This window comes from Anser anser, assembly GCF_964211835.1.
Source record: "Anser anser genome assembly, chromosome: 16".
Taxonomy (NCBI): Eukaryota; Metazoa; Chordata; class Aves; order Anseriformes; family Anatidae; genus Anser; species Anser anser.
In genome coordinates, this window is record NC_139737.1 from 1,451,600 (window position 1) to 1,466,854 (window position 15,255).

Consider the following 15,255-nt stretch of genomic DNA (forward strand, 5'->3'; position numbering starts at 1 on the left):
TGTGAGCCAGTGCCTGCCCCCGGCTGCACCGCGGGATGCAGAGGGCAGGGGGCCTGGACATGCTCAAATAAAGCAAAGTTTTGAGCTGGGGATAAAAGCAAGCTGGAAGAGGGGAGGGAAGAGCCCCAGATACCTGTGGGTTAGGGAAGGGTCGCTCTGCCAGCAGCAGCGGGGAGCATGCCCTGGCAAAGGCGCTGGGGCTGTGCAGGGCTGTGCACTCACCCGGGGCACTGCAGAGCAGGAGCAGCATCGGGCAGGCAAGAGGCAGTGCCTGTGTCACCGCAGCCATGGCGAGTGGCTTCGTCCCCCTCCAAGCTGCGGCTCGGTGTGGCTCAACTTGGTGGGGCCCTGGAAACCCTTTCTGCTAAAGGGGAAGGAAACGGTTTGGGTTTTGCCTCTGGCCGTGCTCCTCTACGTAGCCCTGCGCAAGCCCAGAGGGTTCCCACTCCCTGGTGTTTGTGCCATACAGAATCACAGAATCACAGAATCACAGAATCAGAGAATCGAAGGGGTTGGAAGGGACCTCGAAAGATCATGGGGTACAACCCCCCTGCCAAAGCAGGCTCCTTAGAGCAGGCTGCCCAGGTAGGCGTCCAGACGTGCCTTGAATATCTCCGTCACGGGATTGTTCCTCCCCAGCGATGCCAGCCCACAGATGGGCGGCACTGCCACATCCCCCGGCACGGGGCAGCGGGAGAGAGGGGGCCCAAAGCCGCACGCAGCCCGGGCGCAGACGGCCGCTCTGCCCCTCACGCAGGGCTTCGTCGGAGCCTCCCTGCAGCCGGGGCTGTCCTGCCGAAACCGGGGGCACCCCGTGCCCACCGCAGCCCCTCCAGCCCCTGGCTCTGTGCAGGCGTCAGGGCGAGCGCGGGGGGGCTTCAACTCCGGACGCGTTTCAGGGGTTAAGTCGTGCTGTGCTCCTGCCCAGCTCGGCCTCCTGCTGCCTGCCCCGTCCGGCAGAGGGGCAGGCACCAAAAGCGTTAACAGCACGCGCCCGTTTCCATTTCCTGTGCAGCTTCTCGTTTTCCTTCTGGAGTTAGAGCCCAAATTTTCGGCAGCGCCGATGGCTCCGCTCTGCGCCGCGCTGCTGGCTCGGCTCCTGCTGGGGCAGCTCAGCCTCGTCCCAGCGTGGCTCTCGGGTGAGTACGGGGCAGCGCCGCGGCGGGGGCCACGGACGGGCGTCCCGCTTCCCGGCCCCGCTCGCTGCTTGCTGCCTCTCGGGGGGCCGGGGCGGGTGACCCGGCCACCACAGCAAATCGCTGCCACGTGCACGCCTGCGGAAACGATCCCCGTGCGGGGGCTTTCCTCCTCCGAACACCTCTGGGCTCGTGTGGAGCGGCCGCCTGGGGCACGGTGGTGTCCTGACGTGCCCGCCGCCTGTTCCGGAGCTCCTTGCCCATTTCCCCCAGCGCTGGGACGTGGCGCTCGGCCCCGGGGACGTGCCCGACGGTGTGGGTGTGCAAGGAGCCGGGCGCTGTGCTTTGGTGCCCCGGGGGAGCCCGTGTGGAAAGGGAGCCGGAGGCTTCGGGCAGGAGGGAGCAAGGGGCGGGAGCCGGGCTCCTGGTGCACAAGTTTCGCAGCACTTGAGAGTTTTTCCTGCCTGGAATTCCCCCGTCTCCCGCTGCAGCTCTGGCGCCTGGCACCAATGGCACCGTGGGAAGGAATCTCTCCCCTTGCCCGTTTTGAAGCTGGCTTCCACCACTCCCGTTTAGTGCTGCTTTCTCCCCCCCATCCCGCACTATTTCTCAGCTAAAGCGCTGAGCAAGCTGTGGGCGCTGTGCCTGTGCCGGGCAGGGGGATCAGAGCGAGCTCTCGCCTCCTTCGGGAGCTCAGGCCCTGCTGTGCTGTCGCTGTCCCCAGGTGCGGGTGCCCAGGCAGATCCGAGCTTTGAGCTGCGGCAGCCCCAGAAGGAGATGTCGGTGATGGTGGGGGAGACGCTGACCCTGACCTGCACCGTGTCTGAAGGGGGTCCCATTGGCCCCGTGAAGTGGCTGAAGGACTGGGGCAGTGGCAATGAGACCATTTATGACCAAAAAGAACCCTCCTCATCCCGTGTGGTAAGGACAGTGAATGGCTCCAACACAGACTTCACCATCCTCATCAGGGACGTTCGCCCCGAGGATGATGGCACCTATTACTGTGTGAAGTTTCGCAAAACGGACACCGGTGATGAGTTGTATCGGCGTGGCGAGGGCACGGTGGTGTCGGTACACAGTAAGTGGGGCTCCCAGCCCAGCACGACCCCACTGCGAGCACCCCAGCTTGGCCCCAGCCCTGCCTGCGGCCAGGCCCACGCTGCCCCGTGCCCAGCACCCTCTCCCCGCTCCGCCTTGCGTCTTCACAGAGACTTCTCCATTTCGCAGCATGGAGGTTGCAGCTGCCGTGCTCTTCTTCCTCCTCCTTATCTTCATCCTCACCTTCTGCGTGTACCACAAGAAGCGGCGGGCTGAGGGGCAGAGCCAGGGTGCAGCCGGGGCACCCGCAGGCGGCTGCTCACCCATCCGTGTCCCGTGCTGTGCAGGGAGCCCCGGGACCCCCAGGTCGGTACCCCCACCTCCTTCGTCTGCACCCCGAAGGCGAGCAAACAGCCTCACCCCCCTGCCTCCTGCTTTCTGCTCCCCGCAGAGCACTAATTTTGCCCAGAAAAGATCCTTCATTCACTGGTGCCTCGCTGCGCTGCATTGCATCCCGTGTGTCCGTGGCCGGCTGGTGTTTTGCGCCCAGTCCCCGCAGGGTCTGAGGCCAGCCCGGGCACTCAGAGCGTGCTGGCCCTCTCCTACACGTCCCTATGGGTGCCACGCAGCTGTGTGCTGCGGAGTCCAGCTGAAATTCGGGAGAGAAATCGTGCCCTTCTGTACTGTCCCCGTGTGCTGTCTGCCGTGGGCGCGGTGGGGAGGGCGGCTGGCCGGCCCTCGCTCTAACAGCCCTCCTTTCCCCCAGCAGCGAAGTCCGGGATGCAGAGACCCCGAGGCTGCCCCACCAGGTAGGAGCGAGGTGTGGGTACAGGGCAGAGCACCCAGCCGCGATGCCGCGACGTGGGCGAGCTGCTGGGCACGTGAACATTTGGCCAGGAGCCCCGGGGATGCCGCGGCCCCGGGGCCAGGGCAGGCGCTGGGCGAGCAGCAGCTGCTGCAAGGGGTCTGCGCATCGTGGTGAGGGGCGTCCGTGCGGCTGTGGCATGGCCGTCCCAGTAGGAAGCTGCCGTGAGGGTGATTTTTGCAAGGATTTGTATTGATGGCGATAAGCACGTGTGGAGCAGCACAGCGAGGGGATGGGGACAGCCAGGGGGGAACGGGACCCCCGGCCCAGGGAGCTGCCAAGGGACGGGACCTTGCTGGGGGCCGAGGAGTCAGCGTGGGGAGGCAGCAGGGGCGGTGGTGCAGGGCCCCCAAAAGAAGCAGCAGGTCTGCTTGTGCAGCACCGCCAGCCCAAGCTCGGCGCGCTCAGCTCGGAGGTGACGGAGCTCTGACGGCGCTCTCCTGCGTCGCTCCCGTCTCGGCGGCCTCGCTGTGCCGCGCTGGCCCCTCCTCAGGCCTGCCAGCGCTTGAAGAGGAAGAAGAGGACGAGGCTGAGGATCGCCTTCTCAAGCAGCATGCCGAGCCACAGGCCGGGGCTGGACAGGAGATGGGCACCTGCAGGAGCAGGGAGTGAGCGCGGGGCGTGGGGAACGCAGCCCCCAGCCCCACAGCCCCCGGGTGCCGTTACCTTCCGAGCTGGGTCCCTGCTGGTCTGAGGCAGCGACCCACAGCACGGCCCTGCCAATGATGGGGTCCCGGCCCTCGTGCACCACCCGGCAGGTGAACACGGAGATGTTCTTCTCCTGCACGGCTTGCACTGCCACCGTGCTCCTCAGCTCGAACAAGCCCTCGGGGGTCTCCGTCGGCCGGGGGGGGCTCCCCGTGTTCATCTCCATCCCGTTCTCCAGCCAGGTCACGCTCACGCTTCCCGGGTAGAACCCCTGCACGTCGCAGGTGAAGTTCACCGTCTTGTTCAGCCCCACGGGGCACGGAGGCTGAGCCACGAGCACGTTGGGGGGAACTGGGAAGAGAAGCAGCGGCTGGAGCCGGCGTCCCCCGGCCCCGTGCCCGCGGGGGCCCTGTCCCAGCCCCGGGGCCATGAGCACCGGTCCCCACCGAGCCCTCACCTCGCAGGATCTGGCCCAGCCGGGATCTCCTCGTCAGCGGGGCCGTCAGCGTGGCGTGCTGCACCTCGCAGGTGAGCTCTGAGCGGATGTCGTCCTTCTGCAGCGTCACCGTCACGGTGCTGGACATGTTGTAGGTGAAGTTTGATGGCCCAGGGGTGATGCGGATCGGCTGAGCCTGAATCGGGGCCCTGTCCTTGAACCACTTCACACGGATGTCACTGGGGAAGAACCCCCCGGTCTTGCAGGTGAAGGACGCCGTCTTCCCCGGCTCCACTCGATGGCTGGGCCTGTACAGACTCAGGTTGGGGGGTCTGGCTGTGGGAGAAGCGTGGGTCCATCAGCCAGGCTCTGCCCCCCCGGCCCCGGGACCCTCTCCTTGGGCCGGCTCCTGAGCCCCTGCCCCAGCCCCGCTCGCCCCAGAGCAGAGCCCACGGGACGGGACGGGGCTGACCCGGCAGGGCTGGCTCCTGCTGGGAGCCGCACCAGAGCCCCACTCACCCCGCACCGACACCACCGTGCCCTCGCCACGCCGATACAACTCATCACCGGTGTCCGTTTTGCGAAACTTCACACAGTAATAGGTGCCGGCATCCTCGGGGCGAACGTCCCTGATGAGGATGGTGAAGTCTGTGTTGGAGCCATTCACTGCCCTTGTCACGCGGGATGAGAAGCTGCGTCTTTGGTCATAAATGGTCTCATTGCCACTGCCCCAGCCCTTCAGCCAATTCACGATGCCAATGGGACCCCCTTCAGTCACGGTGCAGGTCAGGGTCAGCGTCTCCCCTGCGATCACCGACATTTCCTTCTGGGGCTGTCGCAGCTCAAAGCCCTGACCCGCCTGGGCACCCGCACCTGGGGACAGCGAGAGGAGGGTTTGGGGCTGGTGAGGGGCCCTGGAGCCAGGGCGCAGCATGGGGCCTCACCCGACCCCCAGCACAAAGCTGGGGGCAGAGTGACATCCCTGTCCCGTGCCCCCCAGGGCAGACGGCACTGTGAGCCAGTGCCTGCCCCCGGCTGCACCGCGGGATGCAGAGGGCAGGGGGCCTGGACATGCTCAAATAAAGCAAAGTTTTGAGCTGGGGATAAAAGCAAGCTGGAAGAGGGGAGGGAAGAGCCCCAGATACCTGTGGGTTAGGGAAGGGTCGCTCTGCCAGCAGCAGCGGGGAGCATGCCCTGGCAAAGGCGCTGGGGCTGTGCAGGGCTGTGCACTCACCCGGGGCACTGCAGAGCAGGAGCAGCATCGGGCAGGCAAGAGGCAGCGCCTGTGTCACCGCAGCCATGGCGAGTGGCTTCGTCCCCCTCCAAGGTACAGCTCAGTGTGGCTCAACTTGGTGGGGCCCTGGAAACCCTTCGTGCCAAAGGGGAAGGAAACGGTTTGGGGTTTGCCTCTGGCCGTGCTCCTCTACGTAGCCCTGCGCAAGCCCAGAGGGTTCCCACTCCCTGGTGTTTGTGCCATACAGAATCACAGAATCAGAGAATCGAAGGGGTTGGAAGGGACCTCGAAAGATCATGGGGTACAACCCCCCCGCCAAAGCAGGCTCCTTAGAGCAGGCTGCCCAGGTAGGCGTCCAGACGTGCCTTGAATATCTCCGTCACGGGATTGTTCCTCCCCAGCGATGCCAGCCCACAGATGGGCGGCACTGCCACATCCCCCGGCACGGGGCAGCGGGAGAGAGGGGGCCCAAAGCCGCACGCAGCCCGGGCGCAGACGGCCGCTGTGCCCCTCACGCAGGGCTTCGTCGGAGCCTCCCTGCAGCTGGGGCTGTCCTGCCGAAACCGGGGGCACCCCGTGCCCACCGCAGCCCCTCCGGCCCCTGGCTCTGTGCAGACGTCAGGGCGAGCGCGGGGGGGCTTCAACTCCGGACGCGTTTCAGGGGTTAAGTCGTGCTGTGCTCCTGCCCAGCTCGGCCTCCTGCTGCCTGCCCCGTCCGGCAGAGGGGCAGGCACCAAAAGCGTTAACAGCACGCGCCCGTTTCCATTTCCTGTGCAGCTTCTCGTTTTCCTTCTGGAGTTAGAGCCCAAAGTTTCGGCAGCGCCGATGGCTCCGCTCTGCGCCGCGCTGCTGGCTCGGCTCCTGCTGGGGCAGCTCAGCCTCGTCCCAGCGTGGCTCTCGGGTGAGTACGGGGCAGCGCCGCGGCGGGGGCCACGGACGGGCGTCCCGCTTCCCGGCCCCGCTCGCTGGTTGCTGCCTCTCGGGGGGCCACCACAGCAAATCGCTGCCACGTTCACGCCTGCGGAAACAATCCCCGTGCGGGGGCTTTCCTCCTCCGAACACCTCTGGGCTCGTGTGGAGCGGCCGCCTGGGGCACGGTGGTGTCCTGACGTGCCCGCCGCCTGTTCTGGAGCTCCTTGCCCATTTCCCCCAGCGCTGGGACGTGGCGCTCGGCCCCGGGGACGTGCCCGACGGTGTGGGTGTGCAAGGAGCCGGGCGCTGTGCTTTGGTGCCCCGCGGGAGCCCGTGTGGAAAGGGAGCCGGAGGCTTCGGGCAGGAGGGAGCAAGGGGCGGGAGCCGGGCTCCTGGTGCACAAGTTTCGCAGCACTTGAGAGTTTTTCCTGCCTGGAATTCCCCCGTCTCCCGCTGCGGCTCTGGCGCCTGGCACCAATGGCACCGTGGGAAGGAATCTCTCCCCTTGCCCGTTTTGAAGCTGGCTTCCACCACTCCCGTTTAGTGCTGCTTTCTCCCCCCCATCCCGCACTATTTCTCAGCTAAAGCGCTGAGCAAGCTGTGGGCGCTGTGCCTGTGCCGGGCAGGGGGAACAGAGCGAGCTCTCGCCTCCTTCGGGAGCTCAGGCCCTGCTGTGCTGTCGCTGTCCCCAGGTGCGGGTGCCCAGGCAGATCCGAGCTTCCAGCTGCGACAGCCCCAGAAGGAGATGTCGGTGATGGTGGGGGAGACGCTGACCCTGACCTGCACCGTGACTGAAGGGGGTCCCATTGGCCCCGTGGGGTGGCTGAAGGGCTGGGGCAGTGGCAATGAGACCATTTATGACCAAAAAAACCCCTCCTCATTCCGTGGGACAAGGGCAGTGAATGGCTCCAACACAGACTTCACCATCCTCATCAGGGACGTTCGCCCCGAGGATGATGGCACCTATTACTGTGTGAAGTTTCGCAAAACGAACACCGGTGATGAGTTGTATCGGCGTGGTGAGGGCACAGTGGTGTCGGTACACAGTAAGTGGGGCTCCCAGCCCAGCACGACCCCACTGCGAGCACCCCAGCTTGGCCCCAGCCCTGCCTGCGGCCAGGCCCACGCTGCCCCGTGCCCAGCACCCTCTCCCCGCTCCGCCTTGTGTCTTCACAGAGACTTCTCCATTTCGCAGCGTGGAGGTTGCAGCTGCCGTGCTCTTCTTCCTCCTCCTTATCTTCATCCTCACCTTCTGCGTGTACCACAAGAAGCGGCGGGGTGAGGGGCAGAGCCAGGGTGCAGCCGGGGCACCCGCAGGCGGCTGCTCACCCATCCGTGCCCCGTGCTGGGCAGGGAGCCCCGGGACCCCCAGGTCGGTACCCCCACCTCCTTCGTCTGCACCCCGAAGGCGAGCAAACGGCCTCACCCCCCTGCCTCCTGCTTTCTGCTGCCCCCAGAGCACTAATTTTGCCCAGAAAAGATCCTTCATTCACTGGTGCCTCGCTGCGCTGCATTGCATCCCGTGTGTCCGTGGCCGGCTGGTGTTTTGCGCCCAGTCCCCGCAGGGTCTGAGGCCAGCCCGGGCACTCAGAGCGTGCTGGCCCTCTCCTACACGTCCCTATGGGTGCCACGCAGCTGTGTGCTGCGGAGTCTAGCTGAAATTCGGGAGAGAAATCGTGCCCTTCTGTACTGTCCCCGTGTGCTGTCTGCCGTGGGCGCGGTGGGGAGGGCGGCTGGCCGGCCCTCGCTCTAACAGCCCTCCTTTCCCCCAGCAGCGAAGTCCGGGATGCAGAGACCCCGAGGCTGCCCCACCAGGTAGGAGCGAGGTGTGGGTACAGGGCAGAGCACCCAGCCGCGATGCCGCGACGTGGGCGAGCTGCTGGGCACGTGAACATTTGGGCAGGAGCCCCGGGGATGCCGCGGCCCCGGGGCCAGGGCAGGCGCTGGGCGAGCAGCAGCTGCTGCAGGGGGGCTGCGCATCGTGGTGAGGGGCGTCCGTGCGGCTGTGGCATGGCCGTCCCAGTAGGAAGCTGCCGTGAGGGTGATTTTTGCAAGGATTTGTATTGATGGCGATAAGCACGTGTGGAGCAGCACAGCGAGGGGATGGGGACAGCCAGGGGGGAACGGGACCCCCGGCCCAGGGAGCTGCCAAGGGATGGGACTTTGCTGGGGGCCGAGGAGGCAGCGTGGGGAGGCAGCAGGGGCGGTGGTGCAGGGCCCCCAAAAGAAGCAGCGGGTCTGCTTGTGCAGCACCGCCAGCCCAAGCTCGGCGCGCTCAGCTCGGAGGTGACGGAGCTCTGACGGCGCTCTCCTGCGTCGCTCCCGTCTCGGCGGCCTCGCTGTGCCGCGCTGGCCCCTCCTCAGGCCTGCCAGCGCTTGAAGAGGAAGAAGAGGACGAGGCTGAGGATCGCCTTCTCAAGCAGCATGCCGAGCCACAGGCCGGGGCTGGACAGGAGATGGGCACCTGCAGGAGCACGGGAGTGAGCGCGGGGCGTGGGGAACGCAGCCCCCAGCCCCACAGCCCCCGGGTGCCGTTACCTTCCGAGCTGGGTCCCTGCTGGTCTGAGGCAGCGACCCACAGCACGGCCCTGCCAATGATGGGGTCCCGGCCCTCGTGCACCACCCGGCAGCTGAACACGGAGATGTTCTTCTCCTGCACGGCTTGCACTGCCACCGTGCTCCTCAGCTCGAAGAAGCCCTCGGGGGTCTCCGTCGGCCGGGGGGGGCTCCCCGTGTTCATCTCCATCCCGTTCTCCAGCCAGGTCACGCTCACGCTTCCCGGGTAGAACCCCTGCACGTCGCAGGTGAAGTTCACCGTCTTGTTCAGCCCCATGGGGCACGGAGGCTGAGCCACGAGCACGTTGGGGGGAACTGGGAAGAGAAGCAGCGGCTGGAGCCGGCGTCCCCCGGCCCCGTGCCCGCGGGGGCCCTGTCCCAGCCCCAGGGCCGTGAGCACCGGTCCCCAGCGAGCCCTCACCTCGCAGGATCTGGCCCAGCCGGTATCTCCTCGTCAGCGGGGCCGTCAGCGTGGCGTGCTGCACCTCGCAGGTGAGCTCTGAGCGGATGTCGTCCTTCTGCAGCGTCACCGTCACGGTGCTGGACATGTTGTAGGTGAAGTTCGATGGCCCAGGGGTGATGCGGATCGGCTGAGCCTGAATCGGGGCCCTGTCCTTGAACCACTTCACACGGATGTCACTGGGGAAGAACCCCCCGGTCTTGCAGGTGAAGGACGCCGTCTTCCCCGGCTCCACTCGATGGCTAGGCCTGTACAGAGTCAGGTTGGGGGGTCTGGCTGTGGAAGAAGCGCGGGTCCATCAGCCAGGCTCTGCCCCCCCGGCCCCGGGACCCTCTCCTTGGGCCGGCTCCTGAGCCCCTGTCCCAGCCCCGCTCGCCCCAGAGCAGAGCCCACGGGACGGGACGGGGCTGACCCGGCAGGGCTGGCTCCTGCTGGGAGCCGCACCAGAGCCCCACTCACCCCGCACCGACACCACCGTGCCCTCGCCACGCCGATACAACTCTTCACCGGTGTCCGATTTGCGAAACTTCACACAGTAATAGGTGCCGGCATCCTCGGGGCGAACGTCCCTGATGAGGATGGTGAAGTCCGTGTTGGAGCCATTCACTGCCATCGTCCCGCGGGATGAGGAGGGTTCTTTTTGGTCATAAATGGTCTCATTGCCACTGCCCCAGCCCTTCAGCCACCTCACGGTGCCGAGGGGACCCCCTTTGGTCACGGTGCAGGTCAGGGTCAGCGTCTCCCCTGCGATCACCGACATTTCCTTCTGGGGCTGTCGCAGCTCAAAGCCCTGACCCGCCTGGGCACCCGCACCTGGGGACAGCGAGCGGAGGGTTTGGGGCTGGTGAGGGGCCCTGGAGCCTGGGCGCAGCATGGGGCCTCACCCGACCCCCAGCACAAAGCTGGGGGCAGAGTGACATCCCTGTCCCGTGCCCCCCAGGGCAGACGGCACTGTGAGCCAGTGCCTGCCCCCGGCTGCACCGCGGGATGCAGAGGGCAGGGGGCCTGGACATGCTCAAAAAAAGCAAAGTTTTGAGCTGGGGATAAAAGCAAGCTGGAAGAGGGGAGGGAAGAGCCCCAGATACCTGTGGGTTAGGGAAGGGTCGCTCTGCCAGCAGCAGCGGGGAGCACGCCCTGGCAAAGGCGCTGGGGCTGTGCAGGGCTGTGCACTCACCCGGGGCACTGCAGAGCAGGAGCAGCATCGGGCAGGCAAGAGGCAGCGCCTGTGTCACCGCAGCCATGGCGAGTGGCTTCGTCCCCCTCCAAGCTGCGGCTCGGTGTGGCTCAACTTGGTGGGGCCCTGGAAACCCTTTCTGCTAAAGGGGAAGGAAACGGTTTGGGGTTTGCCTCTGGCCGTGCTCCTCTACGTAGCCCTGCGCAAGCCCAGAGGGTTCCCACTCCCTGGTGTTTGTGCCATACAGAATCACAGAATCACAGAATCAGAGAATCAGAGAATCGAAGGGGTTGGAAGGGACCTCGAAAGATCATGGGGTACAACCCCCCTGCCAAAGCAGGCTCCTTAGAGCAGGCTGCCCAGGTAGGCGTCCAGACGTGCCTTGAATATCTCCGTCACGGGATTGTTCCTCCCCAGCGATGCCAGCCCACAGATGGGCGGCACTGCCACATCCCCCGGCACGGGGCAGCGGGAGAGAGGGGGCCCAAAGCCGCACGCAGCCCGGGCGCAGACGGCCGCTCTGCCCCTCACGCAGGGCTTCGTCGGAGCCTCCCTGCAGCCGGGGCTGTCCTGCCGAAACCGGGGGCACCCCGTGCCCACCGCAGCCCCTCCGGCCCCTGGCTCTGTGCAGGCGTCAGGGCGAGCGCGGGGGGGCTTCAACTCCGGACGCGTTTCAGGGGTTAAGTCGTGCTGTGCTCCTGCCCAGCTCGGCCTCCTGCTGCCTGCCCCGTCCGGCAGAGGGGCAGGCACCAAAAGCGTTAACAGCACGCGCCCGTTTCCATTTCCTGTGCAGCTTCTCGTTTTCCTTCTGGAGTTAGAGCCCAAATTTTCGGCAGCGCCGATGGCTCCGCTCTGCGCCGCGCTGCTGGCTCGGCTCCTGCTGGGGCAGCTCAGCCTCGTCCCAGCGTGGCTCTCGGGTGAGTACGGGGCAGCGCCGCGGCGGGGGCCACGGACGGGCGTCCCGCTTCCCGGCCCCGCTCGCTGGTTGCTGCCTCTCGGGGGGCCGGGGCGGGTGACCCGGCCACCACAGCAAATCGCTGCCACGTGCACGCCTGCGGAAACGATCCCCGTGCGGGGGCTTTCCTCCTCCGAACACCTCTGGGCTCGTGTGGAGCGGCCGCCTGGGGCACGGTGGTGTCCTGACGTGCCCGCCGCCTGTTCCGGAGCTCCTTGCCCATTTCCCCCAGCGCTGGGACGTGGCGCTCGGCCCCGGGGACATGCCCGACGGTGTGGGTGTGCAAGGAGCCGGGCGCTGTGCTTTGGTGCCCCGGGGGAGCCCGTGTGGAAAGGGAGCCGGAGGCTTCGGGCAGGAGGGAGCAAGGGGCGGGAGCCGGGCTCCTGGTGCACAAGTTTCGCAGCACTTGAGAGTTTTTCCTGCCTGGAATTCCCCCGTCTCCCGCTGCGGCTCTGGCGCCTGGCACCAATGGCACCGTGGGAAGGAATCTCTCCCCTTGCCCGTTTTGAAGCTGGCTTCCACCACTCCCGTTTAGTGCTGCTTTCTCCCCCCCATCCCGCACTATTTCTCAGCTAAAGCGCTGAGCAAGCTGTGGGTGCTGTGCCTGTGCCGGGCAGGGGGAACAGAGCGAGCTCTCGCCTCCTTCGGGAGCTCAGGCCCTGCTGTGCTGTCGCTGTCCCCAGGTGCGGGTGCCCAGGCAGATCCGAGCTTCGAGCTGCGACAGCCCCAGAAGGAGATGTCGGTGATGGTGGGGGAGACGCTGACCCTGACCTGCACCGTGTCTGAAGGGGGTCCCATTGGCCCCGTGAAGTGGCTGAAGGACTGGGGCAGTGGCAATGAGACCATTTATGACCAAAAAGAACCCTTCTCATCCCGTGTGGTAAGGACAGTGAATGGCTCCAACACAGACTTCACCATCCTCATCAGGGACGTTCGCCCCGAGGATGCCGGCACCTATTACTGTGTGAAGTTTCGCAAAACGAACACCGGTGATGAGTTGTATCGGCATGGCGAGGGCACGGTGGTGTCGGTACACAGTAAGTGGGGCTCCCAGCCCAGCACGACCCCACTGCGAGCACCCCAGGTTGGCCCCAGCCCTGCCTGCGGCCAGGCCCACGCTGCCCCGCGCCCAGCACCCTCTCCCCGCTCCGCCTTGTGTCTTCACAGAGACTTCTCCATTTCGCAGCGTGGAGGTTGCAGCTGCCGTGCTCTTCTTCCTCCTCCTTATCTTCATCCTCACCTTCTGCGTGTACCACAAGAAGCGGCGGGGTGAGGGGCAGAGCCAGGGTGCAGCCGGGGCACCCGCAGGCGGCTGCTCACCCATCCGTGCCCCGTGCTGTGCAGGGAGCCCCGGGACCCCCAGGTCGGTACCCCCACCTCCTTCCTCTGCAACCCGAAGGCGAGCAAACGGCCTCACCCCCCTGCCTCCTGCTTTCTGCTGCCCCCAGAGCACTAATTTTGCCCAGAAAAGATCCTTCATTCACTGGTGCCTCGCTGCGCTGCATTGCATCCCGTGTGTCCGTGGCCGGCTGGTGTTTTGCGCCCAGTCCCCGCAGGGTCTGAGGCCAGCCCGGGCACTCAGAGCGTGCTGGCCCTCTCCTACACGTCCCTATGGGTGCCACGCAGCTGTGTGCTGCGGAGTCTAGCTGAAATTCGGGAGAGAAATCGTGCCCTTCTGTACTGTCCCCGTGTGCTGTCTGCCGTGGGCGCGGTGGGGAGGGCGGCTGGCCGGCCCTCGCTCTAACAGCCCTCCTTTCCCCCAGCAGCGAAGTCCGGGATGCAGAGACCCCGAGGCTGCCCCACCAGGTAGGAGCGAGGTGTGGGTACAGGGCAGAGCACCCAGCCGCGATGCCGCGACGTGGGCGAGCTGCTGGGCACGTGAACATTTGGCCAGGAGCCCCGGGGATGCCGCGGCCCCGGGGCCAGGGCAGGCGCTGGGCGAGCAGCAGCTGCTGCAGGGGGGCTGCGCATCGTGGTGAGGGGCGTCCGTGCGGCTGTGGCATGGCCGTCCCAGTAGGAAGCTGCCGTGAGGGTGATTTTTGCAAGCTTCTCTACTGATGGCACTAACCCTTTACACAGCAGAGCAGCGAGCAGGACAAGGACATCCACTACGCCGACCTGCAGCCCCTGCCTGAGGCGCCGCATCGCAGCCGGAGCCCCGGCGCAGATCGCTCCGAGTACGCCAGCATCAGGGGAGCTGCCAAGTGACGCACGGCCCCGCCGGGGGCTGAGGAGCCAGCACCAGGGGAGGAAGCAGAGACTTTCCTGAAGGGCACCAGAAAGAAGAAGTGTATCTGTCTGCGCAGCGCAGCTGGCCCGAGCTTGGCATCCGAGCCTCAAAGCTCTCCTAACTCATTCCCATCTCGGTGGCTGTGCCAGGCGGGGGCAGGCTCAGTGCCCGAGCTGCCCTGCCCAGGCTCGCAGCGGCCACCCCGGGGGCCAGCGGCCACCTCGAGTGCAGGACCAGGGCTCTGGGCTGAGCATCTCTGCCGTGTGTGAGCCGTGTGGTGCCGACAGCTCCGCGAGGACTTCATGCACGCCCGTCTCTGCCAGAACAGGCCACTGGAACTTTCTTGGCTCAGCAGATCCATGATTTGTCTTAGGTCATCATCGCGCCAAGCCCGTCCTCATTAAAGCCTGCTAAGAGCCGTGCTGCCCAGTCCTGCTGTGTGAGAGTGAGAGCAACGCTCCTGGCCTGCGGGGTCCCGGGAGACCCAGGGCTTCCGCAGCCCCGTGCCCGCTCACCGCTGCCGGCTTTGTGCCGAGCTGCCACCGCCCCAAGCTTCCCCATGGGCAGCTCCCAAGCCCAGCAGGGTCGGGACGAAACAGAGCAGGCTGGGGGCGAAGAGCAGAACCGCAGCTCTGCTCCGACCTGCGCCCCAAGTGCCCGGCTGCTGGGCGAGGGGCAGGCTGGCCACCCCAACCCCGCACCCCCAGCGCTTGTGACACTCATTCCTCAACCCACTCCTTCCCATTTCTCAGTCATTTTTAACCTCCTGCTTCTGACCACGCGCCGGGAGAAGGAGGACAGGGTGAAGCGAGGCAGGAAGCCGCGTGGCAAGCGCTCCATGGTGCAGCTGCGGCAGCCGGGTGTGCCCTGGCACGGATCCCCCACGCACAGGCACCCCGCCTCAGACGCGTTGGTTAGGGGCTAAACACACTCCTCCCGCAGAGAAATCATTGTTCCTGCCTCTGGCCTTGAGATCTGTTTGCTGTTGCCAGCTTCCAACTCTCTTTATCTGTTGTTCTCTGTGAAATCAAAAAAAAAGGGAACCGAAAGAGGACAGTGCGAAGTGTCTGCGAGCCTGTGTGCGCAGGGGAGCCTTATCTGCGCGCAGAGATCCTATCAAGGGGCAAATTGTTGTGGGGGGAGAGAAGCCGCTTGTGAAATTAATTTGCATGGCTGAGGCAGCATCCCGTGCACCAGGGGACATGCCCCGGGGGCAGTTTGAGGACATTTCTTTCAGGAGCACTGCCGGAGGCACTCAGCACCTAGCACCCTGGGCACGGCGGGTGGATTTTGCCAGGGCTGGCACAGGGCAGGGGTCCGCCACCGCCTCCCGAGTGCCGGTGCCCAGCACAGACCCCTCTGCCCAAGCCCCAGGGGCACTCGGGGCCGCGGCACCGGGTGAGTGGGGAGCAGGGACAAAGCTCTGCGGTCGAGTGGAGCTCACAACAAGGCAGCAGCCAGGGCTGCAAGAGCTGCACGGTCCCATGCTCGGGGAGAACCTGCGGCCTCTGCGCGGGGACGGTGCTGAGAGTCACGAAAATGATTGCGAGCAGGAGTATGTAAAACGTGTGGGTGAGACTGAAACCGGGGAGAGACCTCGCAGACAAGGGG

General features: G+C 65.9%; 2 protein-coding genes across 7 annotated transcripts; one reads left to right on the top strand and one right to left on the bottom strand.

Annotated features, from left to right (window-relative positions):
- Window positions 1-177: 177 nt before the first annotated feature.
- LOC310882813 (uncharacterized protein) lies at window positions 178-14,073 on the top strand (the record flags this gene model as incomplete). 5 transcript variants are annotated; one of them, XM_083802080.1, is made up of 13 exons in its annotated part: window positions 178-585; window positions 1,016-1,139; window positions 1,861-2,214; window positions 2,345-2,540; window positions 2,941-2,983; window positions 3,926-4,215; window positions 7,465-7,641; window positions 8,042-8,084; window positions 11,253-11,376; window positions 12,098-12,451; window positions 12,582-12,777; window positions 13,178-13,220; window positions 13,494-14,073. In XM_083802080.1, the coding sequence occupies 13 exons, from the start codon at window positions 178-180 to the stop codon at window positions 13,620-13,622; spliced, it is 2,481 nt and encodes an 826-aa protein (XP_083658206.1). In that variant the 3' UTR covers window positions 13,623-14,073. The 5 variants fall into 5 exon arrangements, with proteins under 5 accessions (XP_083658206.1, XP_083658207.1, XP_083658208.1 ...); XM_083802081.1 differs by having other exon boundaries at window positions 4,152-4,215; window positions 7,446-7,641; window positions 12,601-12,777; XM_083802082.1 differs by having other exon boundaries at window positions 2,944-2,983; window positions 4,152-4,215; window positions 7,446-7,641; window positions 12,601-12,777.
- On the bottom strand, window positions 8,129-11,260 carry LOC310882817 (signal-regulatory protein beta-1-like). Of its 2 annotated transcripts, XM_083802102.1 has the most exons (5): window positions 10,460-11,260; window positions 9,745-10,098; window positions 9,247-9,561; window positions 8,808-9,140; window positions 8,138-8,733 (listed from the first exon to the last, which is right to left on the bottom strand). In XM_083802102.1, the coding sequence occupies exons 1-5, from the start codon at window positions 10,524-10,526 to the stop codon at window positions 8,630-8,632; spliced, it is 1,173 nt and encodes a 390-aa protein (XP_083658228.1). In that variant the 5' UTR covers window positions 10,527-11,260; the 3' UTR covers window positions 8,138-8,629. The 2 variants fall into 2 exon arrangements, with proteins under 2 accessions (XP_083658227.1, XP_083658228.1); XM_083802101.1 differs by having other exon boundaries at window positions 8,129-8,733; window positions 8,808-9,561.
- Window positions 14,074-15,255: the final 1,182 nt, after the last annotated feature.